Source organism: Zosterops lateralis (assembly GCF_965231275.1).
Source record: "Zosterops lateralis genome assembly, chromosome: 3".
Lineage (NCBI taxonomy): Eukaryota > Metazoa > Chordata > Aves > Passeriformes > Zosteropidae > Zosterops > Zosterops lateralis.
In genome coordinates, this window is record NC_139764.1 from 55,260,680 (window position 1) to 55,286,259 (window position 25,580).

General features: G+C 38.1%; 1 protein-coding gene across 15 annotated transcripts in view; it reads left to right on the forward strand.

The window, feature by feature from the left end:
- The window catches only part of SYNE1 (spectrin repeat containing nuclear envelope protein 1), a 280,640-nt gene that overhangs the window by 181,536 nt on the left and 73,524 nt on the right, over positions 1-25,580 (forward strand). For 7 of the 15 annotated variants that reach the window (XM_083856114.1, XM_083856125.1, XM_083856128.1 and 4 more), the window contains exons 89-102: positions 3,299-3,493; positions 4,530-4,670; positions 9,157-9,324; positions 10,097-10,258; positions 11,395-11,589; positions 15,424-15,597; positions 17,389-17,580; positions 18,153-18,200; positions 21,145-21,276; positions 21,872-21,978; positions 22,814-22,964; positions 23,770-23,904; positions 23,991-24,146; positions 24,967-25,176. In XM_083856114.1, the coding sequence (XP_083712240.1) occupies positions 3,299-3,493; positions 4,530-4,670; positions 9,157-9,324; positions 10,097-10,258; positions 11,395-11,589; positions 15,424-15,597; positions 17,389-17,580; positions 18,153-18,200; positions 21,145-21,276; positions 21,872-21,978; positions 22,814-22,964; positions 23,770-23,904; positions 23,991-24,146; positions 24,967-25,176 (2,166 nt within the window). Of the gene's footprint in view, positions 1-3,298; positions 3,494-4,529; positions 4,671-9,156; positions 9,325-10,096; positions 10,259-11,394; positions 11,590-15,423; positions 15,598-17,388; positions 17,581-18,152; positions 18,201-21,141; positions 21,277-21,871; positions 21,979-22,813; positions 22,965-23,769; positions 23,905-23,990; positions 24,147-24,966; positions 25,177-25,580 lie in introns of all 15 variants that reach the window. The other 8 variants (XM_083856123.1, XM_083856121.1, XM_083856124.1 and 5 more) reach the window with 6 other exon arrangements.

Consider the following 25,580-nt stretch of genomic DNA (forward strand, 5'->3'; position numbering starts at 1 on the left):
TAGTTGAGCAGATAGACTTAATCCCAGAGAGGGAATTCCTGCTATTGTTACAATGTGGACAATTCATTTGTTTATTCAGTTAGATATATCCTAACTTTCGGACAACATTATGATAAACAAAAGCATTGCATAATTAAGGGGCAGTTAACATTAGAACTTGACTGAGGAGTGTCCCAGAAGTCAAAGTTCAGCAGTTGGTCAGTTAATCACAACTAGTTCGGTGATCCATATGTATGTATGTATATCCTAAAGAATATGTATATCCTAAAGTACTTGGTCATTTTCATCCCACTCACATTCTGTAAAGAATACCAAGGGACTTGAATCAAAGGAAACCCACAATGGATTTGGAGGAAAACTGCACTATTCTCTCCAGAGGTTTCTTTAAAGTCTTTGTTGGGAAGATTTTTATGCTCTGGAGTTGTGGGTCCTTCCCACAAACTCATGGATTATCAGCCCTTGAATAAGTTACGATAGTCTCTGTGCAGCCTTCTTGCTATGCTGGCTTGAGAGCTCCTCCTGAGCCCCTTTCACCTCCACCTGTTTTGTGTAATTCCTAGAATAGAAAATGCACCACTGATCTGTGTGTGTCACTTTTGGCACCAGATGGCACCATTCCTTTACACTAGAATTAAAGCTATTTCTCCTGGTATGTAATATAAACTAATGTTACATGTGTTGCTCATTTTCTATCCAGCTGTGACAACTGTTATTTAGTATAAATTCAATACCATTTTGCATAAACAGACACTTTCGGTTTTATATATTAGTATTGAATTGATAATGCTACTATTCTCTATTCAAATATTCTGAAACAGCAAATGCAGGAGGAGTGACCAGTGGTTCAGGGTAATGTTGCTGGAGGAAGGAATAATGCTGCAGGCAGGAAGGAATTCAAAATGGGGTGGCTTGAAGTTTCCTGTATATTTGAGCCAGTTTAGTAGCTAGGAGTGGTCCTAAACATCTGCAGGAAGGCTTTATGATAATGCTTGTTGGGATCAGCCAGGACAGACAGATTTCATACGTGCAAGCTTTCCACATTTAGGGGTAAGGGATTTGAAAGACTGAGATAAGAGTATTTTTGGCTTGTGTTTTCTCTGCTAAATACCTGTGAAAAAGCATAACATTAAGTGAATATTCTGAACCATATATTATTAGACTACTTCAAAAGTCAGGTCTGTCATGATGTCTGTTAGGTGTGTTATTAATTTAAGAAAATATCAATTACCACATCCCCTGTTAAAGGCTGTATGTAAAAGAACTTAAGGGGGCATTTGTAGTACCTATATTTAGAATTAAAATAAGAGGAAGGAAGAAAGTAGAAAGAAATTACATCTTGATTTTTGGGAAGCTTGTATTAATATGCATGTATGTAAGTAGATACCATGTCTACTGACCTGGGTTTCTTTAGAATTTCAGATAAGAATGTGGGCAAGTATCTTCATACTTGAGAATTAATGGAAAATACAATACCTCATGGGACATTGCTTTTATAAGATGCTTTATTATTTTTAATTTTCTTTTGCAGTCACATTTTTGCTTACTTTTCCTTGTTTTCTTTTGTTGAAAGACGCATTTTAGGATGTTCAGTGCATTGGGCATTAATACCACAAATGTCATTGCACTTAGTAATGTGATGGAATAGAGTATACTGAATGCCAATAATTTTCTACTGAGGCTCAGATAGGTCATTCATTGAGCATTTGTGAATGACTGGAATTTGCCAAAGAGCAGATAACTATTCAAGCTGCTAGACATTAAATTTGAGGCTTGATTTTATTGCAGCTTGGGTTTTGACTATTCTGCTTGATGTTTTATAATCAAGACTAGTCTCCAAGGAAAGCTTTGGAGCACCAAGAGAGGTCCTTTTGTTGCTAACATGACAGATGGTGACAAGGTGCCATTGAAACTCAAGTAGTGAAGTGTCATCCTCAGTCTTTGAGCTGTTTCAATTACTAACCTGGTTTTTCTTGCAATGAGTGTTCTGCACTGTAATTTTGAGGAATTTTCTTACTGAAAATGTCATACAACCAAAAAAATCTTCTAATTTTTCAGCCTGAAGCAATAGTCTTAATTACTTTTGAAAATATATTGTAATAATATATTATTATGCCTACTAGATCTTGCAACTCCTATTGCTGTTTTTCCTTGAAAACTTGTGGGTTTTGAAAAAGTAAAGGTATATTTTTTCATATAAAAGTATATTTTTTCATATAAAAACGAAGCAGAAATACATACTTGAACAATTAATCACCGATTTAGCAGGCAAGCCTTTACAAATGTTTTCACTTCTTAGATCAAAACTCTAACTTGTTCATGAGCGTCTAGGGAGACAGAAACAGTAGCTTTGGCAGAAATACGAGATGCTTCCACCATTTTTTATTTGAAGTATATTAATTGAAAGGTTTGAAACTGGACACTGAACAGGGCAACAGTATAGGGTAGGAGAGAAGACAAGACACTTATGAATAGTCATAAGGCTATTCATTTTAATATTTCTTGTCTAAAAATCTTAAGCTTATGATGATGTTTGGCCACATAAATAGACCATTTCCTAAGCATAAAACCCTCAATAGTTTAAAATATAGCCTGCTTTATCCTATTTCCCCATCTCTTTTTAATGAAAGGTTAGTCCTGTGCAGCTCAACTTTTTACTCAGTAGACTTACACAAAACCAAAACGAGATTAAAATACAGCTTATCCAAACAGTGAGAAAAAGCCATCCAGTCTGCATTTAATCTTATTATGTGACTGATTGTTCCGATCACATTTGAGCCTGTTAGACCCTGTGAGGTATTGTTTGGACGATTCATTCTTCCTGCTGAGAGCTGAATGGGGCATTTTTTGCAGTTGTGGCCACCCCATGACCTCATTTCCCTGGCACGCACTATGCGGGGAGCTTCATCATCCTCGGATAAATGGGAGTAGATGGGGGGCGGGGGGAAATAGGGCAGGCAGAGGGAGAGACTCTCCCCTTTGCTGCAGCGTGCAGCTCACAGACGTGGGCTCGGGTTCGGGCGGGATGCGGACGTGAGCCGTCTGTCTGTCCGTCTGTCCGTCCGTCCATCCCTGCCCGGCGCACCCGGAGCCTCGGGAGCCTTGGGCTGTGCGGTGTCGCAGCGCCCCGCGGGGTCCCCGGGCTGGCGACATCCTGCTCGTCAGCAGAGCGGCGGCGCCGCCGTGGCGGGGGCTGCGCCGGGAGGGGACGGCTCCGCTCGGCCGCGGGAGCTCCAATGCTGCCGGTCCTGTGGCCTCTCCCGGCTGCATCGGCATCAGGAGAGAAAAAATGTTTCCTCAGGAGCTGGCTCAGAAGATCAAAGGATACCAGGAGCAAATTGCTTCTTTGAATTCCAAGTGCAAGATGCTGACGATGAAAGCGAAACATGCCACCATGCTGCTGACAGTGACAGAAGTGGAGGGGCTGTCCGAGGGGATGGAGGAGCTGGATTCAGACCTGCTTCCAGCACACCCCACTCATCCCTTGGTGGTTATGGTAAGCAATGCTTTGGTCACTGTGCTCATTATCTGGGCTGCTTCCTCTTGCATCATTACAACATCCCTGTGTAGCAGATTGCCACAGCTCACATCTACCTTTAGCTTTTGAAATGGCTGTAGTGTGGCAAACCAAACAAGTTGCAGCTTCCCTTTACTGTATTTTACTTTATATGTGTTCTCAGGACTTGTTGATAAAGGTTGAAGTTAATTAACAGACAAATATGTGAGATTTGTGAGCAATATTATGCAAAACTGTGCTTTTTATTTTGCAGCTCTCAGCATGCAAGAACAAATACTAGGAAATTGATGAGTTGTGGGAATAAAATAAAACCAGGATAAATATTATTTCATTAGGTGTTGCAGTGTATAGGCTTTTCACACATTAAAATGTTGATGTGATAATTGACAGTATGCTCCTGCATTCTCAGATGAGTGTACTGGAAATGAAAGCTAAGCACTGCCAAAGGCCTAATGTTTGACTTACTTTGTTTTCGTGTGTTTCTAACTGGGTCTCATTACAAACATTATGCTGATGCTACTGGAATTTTTGTCTCAGTGTCAGACTTCAGGATTTATCCCTCTATAGTCAAACTGGGGAAGGAAGAAGCTTACATTTGAATACTGGGTTGTGTGTATTTTATATTTCAGGTCTGTTCCTTCTTGTTTTAACTGGACTTGGATACTGAGACAAATAATCTGATATTCTGTAGCTCTCCACAGTATTTCTGTATGCAGCAGATTGTATTAGCAGATGTTTAGGCAAACCTGAAGTTGTCATTATTGAGTTGCTTGCTCTGCAGTGTCTTTTAAAATCCATTAGGGTACAGGAGAGCATTTTTATTCTGAATTATGACAAGTAAATGAGACTATTTATTCAACAGATTTCTAAACTGGTAAATGTAGGAGCATGAAGCATGACTAATTAATGTTTTGGTAATTCTGGCCATGTGTTGTTTTGATCTCAGTCGAAGTCAAGCCTCAGCTGAGGCAACTGATTTTCTTCCTGTGCTCTGGGGTTGCTTTTCCTGTGGCAGATGACTGCTGGTCGCTGTCACACGCTGCTCTCCCCTGTCACTGAGGAGTCTGGGGAGGAGGGGACCAACAGTGAGATATCTTCTCCACCTGCCTGTCGCTCTCCCTCACCTGTGGCTAATACAGATGCTTCTGTTAACCAGGTACCTCTGTCTTGGCATTCATTCAGCTTTTATCTCAGACATACATGGTTCCATTCCACAGGTGGTTTATTTAATCCTCTGAAATTATGTTTAGCTATAGCTCCAAGAAACTGAGGCTTAACCTCTTAACAAACTGAACCTTCAGGTTCTGGTTCAAAATTGATACAGATACTGACTTCTGAAATTGAAATTGTAGAAATCCAATGTTACAGCTATTCATTATGTTTAAAAATAAATTTTAAGTGACAATTGCAATGTCACCAGTGTTTTCTACTTATAACATTATTTTCATTTTCTTAATAGTTCTCAATGGAATCTTGCATCCTGAGAAAAAATGCTTTTTTGTACTCCCATAATGAAACATTGCATTATGTCCATATCCATCTCTCTTACTGTACCACTGCCATTGTGGCACTGAAATCACAGCCTAATACCTTCTACTTAATATGATTTCAGTTATTAACTTTTATATGGGTTTTTTTCATGTACTGTTCATTCCAACATTGTTCATTTTCATGGCAGTCTATTTCAAGTGCCAAGGAGGCAGATCAGTGAAATAATAGACATTGGCTTTTAAATCAGAACTGAGGGCTCTTGCACTTTTAATAGGAGCAATTGTATGTCAGTATTGATAAAAATGTGAACATTGAGCCAGCACATTGAGCAACACACACATAAAGTCACATATAAAATATTATGCTTTAGAAGTTTAGAAATGAGCCTTAGAAGCTGTCACCAGGTCACTGAATTCATCAAGTTCTGGATTTTGTGGTTGGTTGGTTGGTTTTGCATTTGTGACTGCTTCCAAAATTCCCCACTGCAAATTTCAAGGTTAGAATGTGTTGTGTTGCACTGCTGAGCAGAATTAGGCAAGTTTAAGCAAGATGCTCATTGATTCCTTCTGCTAATTTCAGAAATGCATATGGTGCTACAGAAGTTGCTAAATATAAGACATAAGAAAAAATACTAATGTAAGATAGTAAGAGTGGTGACAAAATCATCAATGGCATACTAAAAAAAAAGTTGTATGCATAAGAAGGATTTTTCTAGTTTTCTCTCATTTTAGATAACCAGGAAGTTCCCTGTGAAGTTTACTTACAGTAGAAGGCATCTATATTTCAACATAGAAGTCTTATGACACCATTAATTAATGAAGGAGTCAAAGGAGCAAAAGCAGCTTGCTTCCTAATAAAAAAAAGCCAATGTCAGTTCATTATTTATCTCTGAAAATGTAAAACAAGTCAAACATCTCCAGTCACTCAGACAGTAAGAAAAACATAAGGAACATGCGGTTGCACCATGAGCTGAAACCAAAATAAAAGTGTTAGAATAAGCAATTTACTAAGGCAAGGTTGAACAAAAATATTATGTCTTTCATTTAGCACAAGACTTTTGAGAGAGTTAAAGTTGATGCTGTTATAACAATCTTAAAAACTTAGAGCTGAAGTTTTCTTCAGTGTGGTTAATGTTGAAATGAACTGCATATATTAAACAACAAGCGGAAGAGAACATTCCAAAATGCAGTGGTTTACTTACAAAATTCTTAGGTTCACACTCACATGAGATTAAGACTAAAGAAGCTATAAAACTGCCAGTGCTGGTCATGATGAATGTCCAGGGAGACTTCAGGAGAGAAGGTTGGTTAAAAAAAATATCCTGGACATTAGTGAACTAGGAGCTCAAATGTAACTTATAAACATTTAATATTTTTACAGCAAATCAGCAAAATAATTTGGAAATATTTTCTTTTAAAAAGTAGCCAGAGTTAAGTACTAATTTCTCACAAAAAGATCAACAGCAAACTACCAGAAAAAATGTGAACAGGAACTCTAAAAAGTGAAGAATAACATGAATTTATTCTCTGGAAAAAAATGTAAAACTCTTTTGAAGAGGCAATTGGGGAAGGAAAGGTGTTAACACTGCATTTTAAATTCATGCTGATTAACTCTCTATAGTGTTTCATCTGTTTCCTAGTATCTCTTAATGGTGAAGCATAGTTACTCTGAATTCAGACATCTATATGCTGTATTTACATTTCTAACAACTAGTGAAAATATAAAACAAGAGCCAACTGCTTATTAGTGAAATAATGGGGTTATGCATTGAAATACATTAAAATCAGACCAGAAGTACAAGAAAGTGACAATTCTAGCACTATCATAAGTTTAAAAAATGTGTTTTTTCCTGCAATTCATCTAAAAGCAACAGGGTGGTGAAAACTATAAAGGTGTTAATGCTGGAAACACTGAGGAATTTCATAATGTATAAAATATCTTTTTAACAGTCCCGAAATGAGTTAATTTTGATATTTAGCGAAGTCAACACTTCATCTGTGCTGACTTTGTAGTACTGAATGAGAATCCTTTGGGCCTAAGTCTCTTTGCACTTACCCAAAGACGTAATTGATTAAAATTTGACACACTTTTTAAAACTTGGTTTGCTGATACACAGTGCAGAGCAGTTGAAGTGGAAAAGCTGAAATGTTGGCACAATGCCCTATAGGCCACAGCTGATCCTGTGAGTCTAGTCTTATGCACTGGATCACTGTTAAATGCTTTTCTATCTCCTTGTACACAGCCTACTTAAGGATTCTTTCCCTTGCCCTGACGGATACTCATCTAGGGTGCACCAGCCCTTGTTACATATCTTATGAAATCTAAACACACCCTTTTGCCCCTACATCTAACAACAGAGCTTGACTACTGTTCATTGGCTACTTGTCATAAGAACAGCCATGGGATATTAGGGATATTATCTTTCACTTCCATTAACATTTGGATTCCTGCTGTCATCATGTAAAAGCTCTGCCAAAGAGAAGCTGCCATGTTGTACATACTCCAGAAAGCAGTTGAAAAGATGGGGAAAGGGATTGCTTGTCCCTTTCTGTGAAAATAAACCTTTATTCTGAAAACCCTGTTAAGAGGCCACATAAGCATTAATCTTGAGAGGGGACTAGCAAAGGGCTGGGACAGTGGCTGCAGGCAAGGCGAAATGAGAAGTTGCCTCCACTGGTGCAATTTTTCATCATTACTTGGAAAGATCACTTGTGCAATTTCAGAATTTTTCACTCTGACCAGTCCTCAATGCTGTGCTGTTACCTATTCCATGCTGGCTCCTGGACATTGTAATGATTTCATCATTAGATTTTTCAAGTTTCCCAATTATTGTCTTTGAAAAAGTACCTCATCAGACACTTTTGGACAGTTTCCTGGGAGTGGTCTGGTTTCTGTGCTCTTCAGAGCCTATCTGGTTTTGTTCACATACGGTATTATTAAATAATGTATTTGCATTCTGTTCCAAATTAGGATCTTTTTTCTACTTTGAGCCCTAGTACCTCAGAATTAGTCTTGTTTAGTATCTAACTTCTATATGTCCGTAAAGAATCACAGAGCAGTTGAGGTTGAAGGGACTTCCAGAGATCATCTGACCCACCACAGCATGGTCAAGCTGGACCATGTACAGCAGGTTGTCCAGGACTATAACCAGGTTGATTTTGAGTGTCGCTAAGGATGGAGATTCTGCAACTTCCCTGGGCAACCTGTCCCGGTGCTCTGTCACCCTAACAATATAAAGCATTTCCTGGTATTCAGAGAGAATCTCCCGTGCTTCAGTTTGTGTCCATTACCTCTGTTCCTGACAGTGGGCACTTCTGAGAAGAGCCTGGTTCTGTCTGCTTTGCACCCTCCCTTGAGGCAGCATTTTTCACCTCCCAAATAATATGCTGCTAACTGTCATACACAGTTTCAGTTTTAAATAATCCTTGTCATCAAGTCTGCTTTCCTGACCTAAGTATAGATACTGTACTTGTTTCCTTAATTCTGCATTTTCTGTAGATGTTTTCAGCTGTCATCTGCAACAGTTGAAGAAGTATCCATACCCTAAGTATAGAACTTCTGGTGAGAAATAATTCCCCTCTGAATTTTCATTGGTGGTTGGAACATTTGCCCATTTCTTTAACACTTTTAGTGCCTTTTCTTTTAGAAGTTAGTTGAGGCTCCCTGTTTGTTTGAAAGCTTACAATAAGCTGATGCTTCATACTCTTTCTTGCCTCATTTACCAGTCCTTCAGCATATTCCTTTTAGGTTCATCTGCTGCTCTCTGTGATAGTGTTCATTAGGATGTTATTTGCCACCTACAGTACCGTTACCCACTATTTTTTGTGATGGGCTTTTTCCCCCATGTATAGTTGTAATGATGCTGGAACAACACTCCAATTTAGAGCACTTCCCCTCCCAGCCTTTCCATGATTGTCCACAGTTGCCTTCTGTACCTCCTAGCTAATATGAACATGAAAAAAAACGCATCCAAAATCGTCATCACAATGAAAGTCCAAAACATGCTCAGTCTATTATTTTTAAATATTACTACTGCTATTGTGTTATTAAGAGGTTTCCAGGTGGTTTTGGCTTGGTATGGGGCAGTATGGGGGTGATAGCATGCAGAACCTTTCTTTTTGAAAGTGCAATAATGTACTTCGTGCTTGTAGGACATTGCTTATTACCAAGCCTTATCTGCTGAACAGTTGCAGACAGAAGCTGCTAAAATTCAACCCAGCACCTCAGCCCTCCAGGAGTTTTTCGAACCAGGCTTAGAATCATCTACTAGTGCCAAATTGGATGATCTGCAGCGTTCTTGGGAAACACTGAAAAATGTGGTAAGTTTGCATCTGGAGACTTCAAAGTTGGGTAGTTTTTAAGGAGTAAAATTGAAATAACTGTCTCTGCAAATAGTCTTCTCTGTGGTTTTTGGTTTTCAGATGGTAACTTGAATTGTTAGTTGTGAAATACTATTTTTGTTCTTTGTTTAAAAGTCTGTGCAAGATGGACCTCCATTAAGAAAAATAAGAGTCATTAAAGGTGATAGTTGGCTTCAGAAATATTTGCTTATTGACAGACTGTATTCCGTAATCAAGTAGAGATATCCAGTCATGCTGGATGAGTAGGCAAAGAAGGCCCAAGAATCCACTTTCTCCAAATACTGAATCAACACATTTCTCTATAGGTTTGCAGCATAATCATTCAGTGATGTATGAAAATGGTCAGAATTTTGATCACTTGCTATAAATCTTAATTCCTTTCAGAGGCACAGTAGCTTTTAAGGGATATTAAGAACTATGTGTCTAGCAAATAATGCACATCCATGTTTGAGAGCATGAAATCTAAAATAATGCATGAGAATGTGCATAGGTTTTCCCTGCTTTATTAATGTCCATTTCTTTTAAGCAGCAGAACCTAGATTTTTACTGATGAAATTTAAGTAAATAAATATTTTTTAATATGGGTGGTTTGCATTGTAATTTATACTCTGGAAAACTTGTTGCAAGTTTTTTTGCTTTGGTCTCTTAAGCCTAGGGACATACGAAGCAGACTAATTAGCAAACCCTGTGTCAGTGGTCAGAATTTATACTGTCCTTCACTCTTCTTCAGATCAGTGAAAAGCAGCGCACACTCTATGAAGCTCTTGAGCGTCAACAGAAGTATCAGGACACGCTCCAGTCTATATCCACGAAAATGGAAAACACTGAAATCAAACTAAATGAGAGTTTGGAACCAGCCAAAAGCCCAGAGAGCCAGATGGCTGAACATCAGGTAAAATCTTACAAGTGAGGAGGAGAGGGAGAGTGCACATTGCCTCTGCATATCTCTTGTTCTGTTTTTTAGACGGTAACCTTCTTCATGGCTGGGTACCTCAAATTCAAATACCTATGCATTTGTTCTGTGAACCTTCTTTGTTAACTGTATGTCTTGCCTTTCTGGACTTCCTGCTGTTCTAAAGCTGGTGTAAGGGGGATTCTTTTAATAAGGAGCTTTTTTGAAAGAAATAGAATAGATGATAAGAGTCATTTTTGATGAAACAAGATTGTTTCCAATGACATACTGTTCTTCAGCATCATTGCTGAAGAATATTTTTAATGTTGCCAAATTTACTAAGATCATAACCAATACTGATGCTTTGTATATTAATCAAAATGTATTTTTTGCCTTGTTAAGCAAAACAAACCAAAAGCACACAAAAATTCCCTCACAAGGGAAGTCTCAAGAAATGATCTGAATAATAAGAGAATACTTTATTAAGTAATGCATCTGACATATGTCTAAGTTGTAATCACCTAAGCCTTCTGTCTTATAGCTTGAATCTATCTGGTGTGGTCAGTGAGTATGTGTTTGTGAGAGGTAAATACTCAGAGATTTATTCCATGGTACAAAACAACTTCCTACTCTTATCCTATGAACCAGTTTTCAAGATACCTATAAAAGGATGGTACCATACATCTATTGCTGGATGTTCCTTGTCCACTTAGAAAGTTTTAGGCTGGAAGCTAAAACGTGCCCCTATTTTTCTCTCACAAACACACACTCACTTGTTCGTTATCTTTACTGTGAATACTAGAATGCTCTACAGATAATTTTTTACAGATAATTTATTGGAAGGATAAATTTCCAATTTCCAAAATAATTCATTTTGATATGTTTGAAATTCAAGATATGTAATTAAATCCATATTTAAGTAACCAGATATATGATCCTGACTAAAGCCTCTAAAAGCAGGACTCACTCCTTATGGAATACTGTCTCTGCCATACTGGTAGTGATACTTTGCTCTACTCTATGTTCCTGGTGCTTTCCCAGGATAGTTGTCTTGATACTTAGTCTAAGTTTCCCGAAATACTTCCTTCTTGCTGGTAAATGAAGCAAATGCATTCTCTGCTCTCATTTCTAAATAGGCTTTGATGGATGAGATTTTAATGTTGCAAGAAGAAATCAGTGAGCTTCAGACATCATTGGCCCAGGAGCTTGTTTCAGAACCTATGGATGCAGAAGGTGCTGATCAGATGGCATTGCAGTCCACTCTCACAGTCTTGGCAGAAAGAATGGCCACAATTCGAATGAAGGCATCAGGAAAACGACAGCTATTAGAGGTACAAGAAAAAACATCACTAATATTTTTAGTCATCATAAAAAAGAATGTAATTTTCAGTTCTCTGTATTTCTCAGAATTCCTTTCAGTAATAAATTACCATTCCTTTTTTAGCAAGCCCCTCATCTTAATGCTAAGTGATAAGCAGCCAGAAAGAACTTGGAACACACATACATTATATATGTTGCAAGTTTCTTCTGGCTATATATACATCCATATGGATGTGTGTATATATATATCTGCACTCTATATATATATTTGTGTGTGTGTGTGTATAAATGAAGTGCAGATATTAAAAGTCATATTGTCTGCAGTAAACTTCTGAGGAGTCACCTCTCCAAGCTGTGAGACAAGAGAAGAGGGAAAGCGTAAAACAAGAAACAGCTCCTCTTCCAAATCTTTGTGTTGTCTACACTCATCTTCCCAGTGATTTGCGTGCAAACTTTTTTTCATGGAAGATGCACCCCTTTATTTCTTTGCCTGTCAACTTTACCAAAACTCCTTTAATCCTAAGGGGATTTTTACACGCCTTTTACAAATAGGAATGCTGCTGCATATATTATACAGATGAGAACATGCAATCATGCTAAAGCTGGTTACAGTTTGGCTACTTTGAACACTGCAGGGCAGCTTTATTTCTGTTCTGTTAAGAACTGCATCAGTGAATTCAGAAACACAACAACTACTGCCTTCATATTTTCCATCATCAGTTGATTCAGAGAAGCAGAGTGAGAATTGGCTCTGTGGATCTAAGGTGTGGTGCTTAGTTGCCAGCTGGGGTCAAACCAAGACACTGGATTACAGGAGAGTCTCAGGGTGTTTCTGCTGCTTTAGTTCTGTCCAGTCATCTGGGACAGGGAACAGGTCATTAGAAAATATCTTCATTAGTCTTAAAATAACAAAGTTACTCTAAGCTTTTCCTTCCCAGAAGAAAAATAGCTTTTAATTAAAAATAAGGGGTTGGAAGTAGAAATGGGGATCTAGCTGTTTGTAGCTTGCACCCATACAGGATCTAACAAATATCTTGGTAGTACTTAGGAAATGCTAACTAATAATTTTAAGATAAAGCATGAGTCAAATATATTATTCTTGACTACAGTTAGGAGTCTTTGACACTATACCGCAAGTATTCCTTAATAATCCTGGCTAGGAAATATATGGGGTGTAGACAACATTCAGTAATTTAACCTGTGTACTTCATAGCTCTGATTTCACAGAAAAAAAATCTTCCAGAGCACCCTAGGGAAGTAAATGTAGAAATAAAGATAAAACAGGTAATGAAAATATTTTGCAGTTGAGAGTGTGGACTAGTTCTTTCTTTGGACCTAATTTAAGTAACTAGCATTTGAGGACTGTTCAGGTCTGGATTATTTAAGACATCTAACCACTGTCATTATTCTTTAAATTATTCTAACGGAAGTATTTAATTTTTTATTGAAATGGAGCATGCAGAAAAGCTATGCAAACTCTTCTATGTGTGAGGAAGTTGCCCTGAACTTTTGAATCTGAATTTCCTTACAAAGTGTTGTAGGCTGACCCTGCCAGCAGCCAAACACCCACCCTCACTCCTCTATCCTGAGATGAGTTAAAAATAGAAGGCAGACAAAAAGACTAATGGATCAAGATAATGACAGCTTAAACAGGGTAAGGAAAAGCTATGCATGCAAGCAGGGAATGAGGAACTTATTCACTACTACCCAATCAGGGGCAGATGTTTAGCTACTTTCCTGGAAAGCTCTGCACATGTTTCTTGGGAAGACAAACACCATAAACAACCATAAATGCCCCTCCCACCCTTTCTCTGGGCTTTTATTGATGAGCATGATCTCATCTGGTGTGCAGTATCCCTTTGGTCAGTTCAGATTCGCTGTCCTGGCTATCTCCTCTCCCAACCTTCAGCCCACCCCCAGCCTATTGGCCTTTGTGAGGGGCAGATAGAAAGCCTTTATGCTGTGCTCAGCAGTAGCCATAACATTGCTGTGTTATCAGCACAGATTTAACCACAGCTGCAAAGCACTTTACAGATTGCAATGAAGTTAACTCCATCCTAGCCAGATCCAATGCAATCTTTTCCCCTTGTTCCATAATATTTGCACCATGCTTAGGTTTTACATTATCTGATACAACTAAGTATCCCCTGACTATCCTATTTGTTTTCATATTCACAAATCCCCCTCTATTCTCTCCAGAACTCAGTATCTCTCTTGTCTTAGGGAGCACAGAACTAGACACAGTACTCCAGGTGTGGACTCACCAGTGTTAAGTAGAGGGGCAGGATCACCTCCCTCATTCTGGTGAGAGCACTCCTAAAGCAGCCTGAGACACCACTGGCCTTCTTTTCCACATTGATGGGTCATGTTCAACCCAGTGTCCACCAGGATCCCCCCGGTTCTTTTCTGTCAAGGTGCTTCCCATGTGCTTAGCCTCCACCCTGTACTGGTGCATGGGGTTGCTCCCCTGCAGGTACAGGGCTTCACACTTCCTTTCTTCTTGTTGGCTCATTCTTATAGCCTTTCAGGGTCCATTTAGATTACAGAATAGCCCTCTGCCTATCAGCCACTCCTCCCATTTTGTGTCATCAGCGAACTTGTTGAGGCTCATTACTGGCCCCTCACCAGACTTTGTGCCACTTAACACTGTCCCCTGGCCACAGCTGTTCAGCCAGATTTCAAGTTCATATGGGACCATTAAAGGGTGAGGAAGACTTGCTGATCCCTCCCTGTCCTTCGAATGGATGGGCGAGCTGCTGGATGGACCCGGGGTGTTGCAGACAGGTAGAGATATTATAAAAGAAAAGTCTTATAAAATATGGTTTAGGCCTTGCTACTCTAGCTAAGCTAGCAGTAACTTGTAAGTTCCCTTAAGGAAAAATCATAGGAACGAGGGCAGTTAACACAACAACCTATTCTAGTAGGGAAGGTAAGTTTGCACTTGCATAAGCAATAGATCTGTCCCATGAGAATTCACAAAGAAATATGTAAATTCCTGAGTAAAAGAGAGAGTCTTAGCACATACACACAAATACACCTTTTAACCAATGAATTGAGGAGCAAGAAAACTACTGGCCAGTCAGAGTTGGACATGAGGTCTATGAAAACTGTATAAAAATGAGTTATGTGAATAAAGAATTGTCTTTTCCTGCATGAAGAAACTGATTCCCATCCGCTTTATTGAGACACCAGGGCATCTGTGTTGCTGTGATGCTGATGCTGCAGCAGCCATTGAAGCTTAGTATCCTTCCACACCCCATGGCTCAGGGATCCTCTGAGAGGCCAGAGAAGGTAGACAGCTCTTCAGGCTTTTCTTTACCCATGTAACTGTACCAAGGGCCCACCCATTCTTTCTTTGGTCCTTGAAGTACCCTTCTTGTGCCTCTCTTGAGAGACAGTAAAGCTGACTAACTGCCTGCTGCCAAAAAAGGCAAAGTTGCTCTCCTTTCCCTGCAACCCATTCTCAGCTCTGTGCATTCCTTTTCTTCATGTGCATCTTTCTCCCTAAGCAAGCAGTGCTGTACTAGTTGAGCAAACTGGATCCGTGTAGGGAGAAACTCACAGAAGAGAGGCAAAAGGAGACAGAAAAGACTTCATCTTTAGAAAGCTGTAATAGCAGAGTTGTACTCGAGAAAGTAGAAATAAAGTGACTGAACTGAAACAGAATTTCAGTCATCAAAAAAATGCACTCATCAATTGAAAGAAATAATATTTTGTAAAAGATCGGTCTTACTATGGCTTAGAAATCCTGCGTAGGATTTGTGCAAAATAGAGAGAAACAATTTTTAAAAGTGACTGTTACGGTTTATTTCTCCTAAAAAGTAAAATATAATTTGTACCTCTAGGAGAAACTGAATGAGCAGCTCGAAGAGCAGCGGCAGGAGCAGGCTCTTCAGAGGTACCGCTGTGAGGCTGATGAGCTTGACCACTGGCTGCTCAGTACCCGAGCCACGCTGGACACCACTCTGCTTCCTGCCGAAGAACCTATGGACATGGAAGCTCAGCTGGTAGACTGTCAGGTAAAATATTAAGACAATTATTGAGTTGGAGGAGTCAGCATATTTGTGGAGAAGTTTCTGAGCTCTGTAGCATCTTCTGTATGCTTGGTAAGCTTCCTCAAAGATTTGTGAAACAAAATACAGCCTGTTCTCTCTCATTAGAGATTGCAAATAGCACTTTAGAAAGCCCATGTGAACATAGCAGTAGGAAAACAAAATGTCCTGACTGCAAAAGGATTTGAAGTCCCAGATCTTTCAGGTATAGTTTTGTTTAGCTTTAAAGGCATTGTATTTGCTTCACTTACTGGTTTTGCTCCCCTCAAACTGAAATTGTTGAACAGCTCACCTGATAGGTATGAAAACACCTGCAGTGTACTTTCCTACACATCCTTTTCTGAAGAACATGCTAGCAGTGATGACTGGGATAGTGCTGTGTTTTCTTCAGGAATAATCCTTACATACATGCAAAAATAAAGGATAATCATCCGTATTTAGTGGTTTTATGGCTTGAAGATTAATCAACTAAGAATACCAAACCAACCAACCAAGGAAAGACATGTTGCTGCAATAAGAGTTATTGTAAACACTTATTAACAAGACTTAGATCATTCATAACATCCAGGTTCTCAAATTAATGGGAGTTTTCTATTTTTAAATTATAATTTAGAATTATATGATCATTATAATTAAAATTACAAAAGAGACAAGAGACAGATGTACAAAAGATACCTTTTCTTAATAAAGAATGAGGATCTCAATTATTTTAGGATAAATGAGAGTTAATTTTCATGCAAGTCTGAAGAATTTTCACTGGCAACACTTCATCATTTAAATTTTCAGTCTGCTTGGTCTCAAGAGTTCTTTCATCACCTGTCCTTGAGAGACCTTTGTTGTATGTAGATAAACCCTATGAACTTTAATAAAGCAGTATTTTTTTAATGTAGTCTGTAGGAAATTCGAAAAGTTAACTTTGTAGAAAAGTTAATACTGCTGTTCTTTTGCTGCTTCTTAAAATCTTAATGCAGTAGATTATATATATATATTTTCCACTTTCTAGAGACTCTGCTGGTCTTATTCTGCACATGTTCTTTCAGGAGAAATAACTTCTAAATTCATTCTTGACAGTTGCTATGGAAGCAAAAGCATTTGATGTCAGGCTAGGTTTTTGAGCAAGACTTGTTTGAGCATTGAATCTGGGAGATCAAAATATGCACGATGTCTCTAATATATGAATGGTTAATGGAATGTCAGGGAAGTAGCTTTTGAGAATAAACATGCCAGAGATTTGTCACTTTAAGTCTCTCTTTAGACTAAAGAGGATTATACAGAAATCCTTAAGTCCATCATGCACCAATCAGAAAGAGCAAATAGTGAGAAGAGAAGCTTATCAACACAGCCAGAGCAACACATAGGAGGAGGTAGGAAGCACTTGACTACATGTAAATGAAAGAAGAGGAAAGAAGTAACTCTGCCTTCGTGCTTCATTTCTTGTCATTAATGGATGTCAGTCCAGCTGCTTAGCCATCCTTACCTTTAATATGCAAATAAAGAGCATCTCCTCTACAACAAATCATTTGTTTCAAGTAACTTTTTAAGTTTCTTTTTTGAAAAAGGTTGCAAATGCAAATGGCAAATACAAACGTTTGGAACCATATTCTAAAGAACTCTGAATGGGACTGGAAGGCAAAGCAGTGATAATCTGACTTTCTCTTAGTTTGGCAACGGGTTACATAGGCCACAGGTCGTCTTGCCTGAAAACGTGACAAGTGCTGGAAAATGTATGAATTTGGGTCTTTGTTTTTGCTGCTGCAGAACATGTTGGTTGAAATAGAACAGAAGGTGGTAGCCTTGTCAGAGTTGTCTGTGCACAACGAGAACTTGCTTATGGAAGGGAAGGCTCACACCAAGGACGAGGGAGAGCAGCTGGCTCTGAAGCTCAGAACACTGAAGGGCAGCCTTCTGGAGCTGCAGAGAGTGCTCCACGACAAACAGATCAATATTCGGGTGAGTCGCTCCTTCCAGCTGTTTTCATGGTGGGCAGGGGTCTGGGGATTTCATAGCAACTTTATGCAACTGGGGAAAAGAGTGAGTGTGTTGCACTGATTCAGTTTGGATTATTCATCTTTAGTTAGTAAATGGAATTGTAACTCCAAAATAAAGAATTGTCTAGAAAGGTTTAGTTGATAATTTTCAAGTTAATATCACTTTATGGTAAAACTATCTTAACCTCAGTATCTTCACTGAAACGAATAGGTAGATGGTTAGCTTGGTCTGGATATAGTCTATTCCTGTTTCCAGTCCATTTAGATTGTGTATGGTCTAGGGCAGGATTACTCTCCCCAATCAAAGAGTGATCCTAAATATGTGCTTTTTACAGTGTGCAGAGTGAACAGATAACATAAGGGAACATTTTTTAGTTACGGCTAATACTTAATGACATCATTATACCAAATAAATTATATAAGCAGAAATTCATTTAACCTCAGTCTTGCCCTAGGTTTCTATTCCTAGCAGCTTTGGTCTGCTCATTGCCACTAATTCATTGTATTTAACAGTTGCTTTTGGTCATTCTTTAGGTCAAACTAGCATGTGGAGAACCGAATACATACAAGAAACCAAACCATGTAATGTGACTGACTGGTTTTGAATTTGCTTGCCCTGCTGTGACTCCCTCCCCCTCCCCCTTTTCTTTTACTTCTTTTCTTGGCTTTGCTGTGCAAATTAAACATGATAAGCTTCAAAGATTTCTGGCTTGTAATACAGATTAAAGTCTACTGAGAGGTTAGCTTGAAAAGTCACTTGATGTTTTAAGAACTATTTTTAGTCCAAAGCAACTGCATAGCTTTAAAACTTCACATAATTTCAGAAAAATAGAGAAATAAAAAAGAAAGGAAACCTCCAGCTATTTGTTGCCATTGCCTCTAAGATGTAACTTCAGTGTTACTCTTGCTTATTAAACCTCATAACTAGGCAAATTAAAAGTTATATACACCATGTAGTAACTTGATACTTTGTTCTTGTATATTACCTATATTACCTATGAAGTGAAAAGGCATCACAGAGTTTTCTGGTAAATTTTAAAATATTTTAAAAAGCAGTGGTATGATTTAGTTTACTTAAACTCTTAAAATATATCTTTGCACAATCTTCTAATATCTAAAAGTAACAACAAAATAACTTCAGATGTAGAATATGAATTATTTAGGATGGTGCATGAATGCAAGACTCAAGTTTCTTTATGAATTTCAAGCCTTTCTTTGACTTCATTTACAGATCTTATAAGAAAATAGGCAGTATAGCATGTTCTAATCTTCAGTGAGCAATTTGTTTTCAAATGAGAAGTTCTATAATGCCATTTTCCAAACACTGAGGACTGAGGCCAAGGGCTCTGGTTTCCCAAGAAAAAGTATTCCTCATATAAGTTTAGGTAATTCTGAAATCTTTTGAAAGATTGATTTCATCCCAGTCTTCTTCAGGGATTTTTCATTTATTTCTGTGCTAGACTAGACAGTAGCCAGTAATGGCAGGTTCAAGCTTGTATTTCCCTAGCTGTTTAAGGGAAATGTAATACAGTTCCTTCAGATAGACTTCAAGTGAAAATGCAACTGTAAATGCAAATGTAAGTTTTTTTCAAACTTACATTCTGTTATTTGACAACGATAAAATCTGGTTCACAGATACTTTTGATATAAACTTTTTAGATCAAAACAGTATTTGCAAAACCTCATTGCATCCACAAATGCCACAATCCCTTTTAAACTCCTTGTTATTGCAGGAGCTATGAGACTATTAATTATATGTCTTAGTATAATTCTAAAATTGGAATTATATCTTCTCAGTCCTCTTCCCAGAGAAAAAGATACCTAAAATGTAACTGAAATCAACCAATCCACTCAAATGCAAAGAGCCTGGGTACTATTCTCTAAAGAAATTTACAGGTTGAATAGCTGTGGTCTCTAGAGTATATAAAATTAAACAGATTTTTCCCCCCCAATTTACAGAAAGATTATCTGTTTCCTAACTTGTAATAGAAAAGTTATAATTCCAGATCTTCTTCACTTCTCACATACCATTTTCTTTGCCCAGTCTGAAATTCTGTAATAACACTGTTCATACTCCAACTACGTCAGCTTTTCTAGAAACTTGTTCCTGCAAGATAAACTATCAGAGTTTACCTGCAAACTGAAACCTTAGTAAGACAGAGTTGTTTCATAAAGCAAGGGCTAATGGTTCTTTCCAGCACCAGGTACTTCTTGCTTGTTTTGCTCCTCTTAACAGTTCATACACTCTAACACTAATCAGTCCTTTCAACTTCAGTACACTCATCATCCCCCAAAATTAAAATCTTGCACCTAACCTTCTACTACTTAGCAAAACTCTGCTGTTTCAGTGGCTGGTGCCAGGGTCACTGGTGGCAGAGGTCCATCTCAGTTGTTAGCATAAGGAGCACCAGGTGAGGCAAGCAGGATTTCCACACCCACCTTCTGCCATGCTGGTCCCTGTCTGATTTGAAGGCAGAGTGTCTGTGTTTTGGAGAGTCTGTTGTCAAACCATTTGGCAGCCTTAATCTATTTAGAGTAAAAGCCGAATCATGGGCATAGCGTGAATCCTACAAAAATTGAATATATAGACAAAATGGGATAGGTATTAAGCCCTAGCTTTAGATCTCGAAGCTTTCAAAAAAATCAAAAAGATGCAAGCTCTACAGTCATCATATGACTGCAAGTAATTTTAAATAAATCCAGAGAGATGTGTACATCCAAGTAGCCAGACCCACAAGTCTGTTTTTAACTTAAGGACAAGCATGTTAAAATACCTACATTTGAATACATTGTCTGCTAAAATTAGTTGAACTTACAGCCAGCATGGATTTTGGAAGCCAAGAAGTTGATAAAAAAATTTTGATATATTAAGGCATTCATTGTTTTTCACACTGCTTACACAGAAAGCTTGTCTAATCACTCATGTTGGAAAAGCCTGATAGAAATATGAATGGAAGGAGCTGTTACTTTTGCTGTGCTGTTCTAACTTTCTGTGGTTTGATCTCACTTTCTCTCCTGTTCATATCGTATCATCTGCTGTTTTCCCAGTGTGTTTCTGCTGAACATAGAATTATGTACTTACTGATAAATAAATATTGACCAGGATGACAACCAGAATTTTATCCTTTTCAATTAGACATAACAATTGCTTTAATTAGATTAAAAAAATCTGGCTTAAACAAATCACTGAATCCCTGCATTGCCAGGTAAAGCTGTGCCCTCCTTTACAGATCAAGGCTGGTTTTTAGAAGCACAGCAGTCGTTAGAAGAACATCAGTCCAAAGTCTCTGACATGTGGTCTCTGATTCTGCTAAGTGCAATGGTGCATGTTTATTTTTACATTTTTAGGGATGCTTTTCTTGCTGGTAACCAAAAACCAGTAAAAGTTTGAAATCTAAAGTAATTGCTCACTTCAGAATTTACATGGCCAGCAACTTGAGAGATTTTGTGTAGATGAGGCAAACCTGCCTGCTTTCTAACAATGTAAGAGACTTTTTAAAATCTCAATGTCTCTTTCTTAAAGCAGGGATCTTTACAAGAAAAGGAGGAGAGTGATTTGGACTTCGTTTCCTCGCAAAGCCCCAGTGTTCAAGAATGGCTGGCACAAGCAAGAACTACTCGCTCACAGCAGCAGCAGAGTACCCTGCAGCAACAGAAAGTTGGTGTTTTGCATTTCTTTTACTCCCATGTTTAGATTGCACTTAATGCTATAGCTGTTAATATTTCCACTGAAATAATAATTTTTACACTGTTCCTTACTTGCTGCTTTGTAATGATGCATCTGAGTTCCCTATCTTATATCTGTAGCAGTCAGGCAGGCTGGACTTCCTGGGTAACTGTGGTTAATTCATGTTACCACTCCATACTTCTTCTGTCCATCAGTAGAATAAAATTGAATCAACACTTTAAGTTACTCTAAGGCGAGGTGATAATACTCAAAATAATAGCTTTGTTTTTATACAAGCAAAGATACACATATTGCATGATACGTTGTGTTGAATGATTTGAAGATATTCTTACTAAGGCAGGTTCTAGAAACTGCATTGTATTCAGTAATTGCTTCAATAATCCAGTTTATGTACCAAATTTTTCTGTGTCCCTGGCTGGAGACTTGGGACCACTTTTGCTGTTCAAGCAAGCCATTTCAGAAGTAGCTCAGCTAACTTTGCATGACAGTTAAGCAGGATGGACATATCCTTCAAAGGCAAAACCAGTCTGAGATTTGTTCTGCTTTTCGTAACTTGCTGTCCTAGGAGCTGGAACAGGAGCTGGAAGAGCAGAAGAATCTGCTTCGATCAGTAGCGTGCCGTGGAGGAGAGATCCTAACGCAGCAAAGCTCTGCTGAAGGCCTGTCTTTAAGGTGTGTTTTCATGTGTTGTTTCAAAAAGTAAATTTCAATGGCTGTGCTTTGTAATCCTTATGCTTACATCCCTCTTCTGCTCATAGTCCTCTAATTTTTGTTTTATCATTTTTATACAGCACCTAGGCTACTGGAGTCCTGGTTTATAATTCAGGGTCTGAAAATACAGAAACTGTTTTGTGATAATAGATCACCTTCAGCATTTACAAATGCCCTTTATTCTTTTTAGTAGGAATCACACTAAAATTAAAGGCTAGTGAGACTCATTAAGACTTATTTAATACTTCCTTTTGTCAAGTGATGGTGTACTATAGAAATTAAAAATAAATTAAAAAAAAAAAAAAACCACCACCATCAAACAAACAAAAAAACACCTCACCAAACAGAAAATTCTGAATGTGATTAACTCTTTACCAAAGCTCATATGCTTGTCCTGCATTAAAATAGGTCTGCCATTTTGAGAAAGGAGGTGAGGAATGAGTCAGATAAAATATTTCTTTTAATTCATGCTTTGAATTAAAATTTCTTTATAGGTAACATTTTAATGTAGTATATATTCCGTCTGGTTTGGGGATTTTTTTTGCTTATTTTGGGTACTTGCGACTCTAAACAGTCATTTACATTTTAAAAAGTACACTTTATTTCATCAGACAAGAACTTCTAGTTGTTCAAACCACCCTTTGTCTTATTATCGGATAAACTAAGCCAAAACCAACAAGTCAAAGCTTTAAAAAGCAGCATTTAATTTAAATGTAGGATTTCCTAATGGAAAATTGTAATTTTAAATGGTTATAACTTTTGCATTTGTTAAACCTTTATGCATCTTCTGATTCAGTGAGAAGCCTGATGTACTCTCTGAGGAATTAGTCTTAGAAGGTGAGAAGCCATCGTCTGAAGAACAGATGAAGAGGAAATGGGAAAGCCTGAACCAGGAATTCAGTACCAAGCAGAGATTGCTCCAGAAAGCTTTGGAAAAAGAACAGCTGGTAGCTTTTTTAAATTCCTCTTCCCGTTTTCTCTTTGAAAGTAGTTGTTACAACAAGAGGTACAATATGTAGATCCATTAAGGTGTTGTAGTTAATGCATGAGATATGGAACAATTTACTTTTGTGACACCATTAAAAACTGTTAAATGTTGGCACCAGCACTGCTTATGTTCAATGTGATTTGAATTGCACTACCATCAGGTTAATGAAGTAGAAAGGAAGAAAGAGCTCAGATAAAATGTTTATCTACTTATGTAACTCAGGATAATTTTGTAACAAATCCTCCCTCTGGATTTGATCAGTTCTCTGGCAATAGCTTAGAGGAAGACTGTTATTTTCAATTTGAATTTGTTGGTTGCTTTCTATTCTTGATCTTAGTGGGTAAGGAATTTTAAGCACAGTATTTCTATTGAAAGAAATGGGGATTAATCAATTAAACTGGGGACAAACCAAAGTCTATGTTTACATACATCTTGCATTTTATCATTAATAGACCCAAATCCACTCTTTGTATAACGTTCCATTAATCAGCTCCCAAAGTTCTAAATACCTTGTATTAATTAAACAGTAATTGATTATATTTTTGGTAAAACTTGTAGTTTTTAATTCTGGATACAAGCATTTATCCTGCATTTCTAGTGAACCTCCTGGTGAGCAATATTTATTCAAAATATTCATGACATGGAGCATTTGTGGGAGGACCATGAGCACTAGCAGGTGATAGCCTCAGTCAGTAGGGAATCTGTAGGCTGAATTTTGTGTCCTATATATTGTAGATGCGTCCTAATTGGTGTTTCTCTCTCAGCAGCTTTATAGCAGACCAAACAGACTAATACCTGGAATGCCTTTGTATAAGGAGGAGATGCAGGATGAAGATAAATCCTTAGTGTCACCAGTATTGGTTGAATTGAATCAGGCCTTTGAAGATGTCACATCTGAGGTAATTTTCAATTGTTTTTCCACCTGTCCTATGGCAAAGCCACATTAACAGTGAAATTGCTGGGCTTTTTTGGTTTCTTTGCCCAGGCTGGACGGGTGGAGGAGACCCTGCATCTGGAACAGAAGCTGTATGATGGTGTCACTGCCACGTCAATGTGGCTGGATGGTGTGGAAGAGCAAGTCTTTGTTGCTACAGCTCTGTTGCCAGAGGAAGAAACAGAAACCTATGTCTGCAAGCAAGAGGTAAGGGATCCTTGAGTAAGACTTCCTTTTAATTGCCAGTAAGTGTGTATTTTATGTAGTGTTTAGAACAAAAGTGTTAGAATCCTGGAAAAGTGACATGTTGCTGACATAATCTCTATGTAACAGCAGCATTCTGCTGTTGACCATGTAGAGAATGTTGCAGAAAGCACAGACTCTTTTTTCTGTTTAACATCTTTTCTAAGTATTAGCAAACACCACATTGTTGAAATTGAAACAAAGTGAAAAAGAGGGAGGGATGCTCTGGGATATGGAAGCATCACAAGTTCATTAACATAATTACGGGTGAGGGAGATGGAAAGAATTGAGTGTTGGGGGAGAGAGAGAGGCAACAGGACAAAGGAATAACTGTTCTCAGCTGAAGAGGATAGATGCAGACAAAATATAAGGAAGAAAATTTTCAAAATGAGAGTGTGGAAATGTTGGAGCAGGTTGCCCAGAGAGGTGGTGGGTGTCCCATCCCCAGAAGCATTCAAATTCAGGCTTGAGAGGGCTCTGAGCATCCTGATGACTACATCATGAAGATGTCCATATTTACTTCAGGAGGGTTAGACTAGATGAGTTTTAATTCAACCCAGATGTTTCCGTGGCTTTACATCATTTTGTTCCAGCACTTGTTTTCCTTGGAGCATGGAATCTTTTTACTATCAGAGATAGTAGCTGCCATCTTTTTCTAGTGTATGTGTGTATAGCACCAATGTAAAAAATTCACTACATCATTGCAAAATTGACGATGGTTATGGCAATTTTTGCCTGCTTTCCAAAATGTCTGACTGTCACTTCTGTTTTTCTACAAAATTAGTCTCTTGCCAAAGAAATCAAAGACATAACAGAAGAAGTGGATAAGAACAAGAATTTGTTTGCTCAGATACTTCCTGATGGTAGTGATAAGAGGGTTATTATAGAAGATACTTTGAATTGTCTCCTGAGAAGACTGACCTTACTGGAGTCAGTGGTAAATCAGAGATGCCAGCAGATGAAGGGACGGCTCCAGCAAATCATCACATTCAAGGTATGTGGTGATGAAATTGACGGAGGTGTATGTCAAATGGGGATATAAAGGCTGTGAATTTTTGGTACCGAATCAAAAGAACAAGGTTGTCACAGGTTTTTTATTGAAAAATCAAACTTCTCAGGCTATGCAAAATTTGATATCCTAATGATTACTCAAAATTGAAAGGCTTCTGCAATTCATGCAGTTACTGTAAAGTGATAATCTTTCTGTGCTGCCTCACTCTGGTGGCATTACATAAAAGGAAGTCTGTGTTGTGCAAATATGAAAAAATGCTGATAAGTGGAGGAATGTGAACTTTCATGAAACTTTTCAGAGTTCAGAAATGCTTTCAGATCTTACATGGTCTCTACCTTATTTCATATTATTATTATTGTTGTTTCTATTATTGTTGTTATCACTAT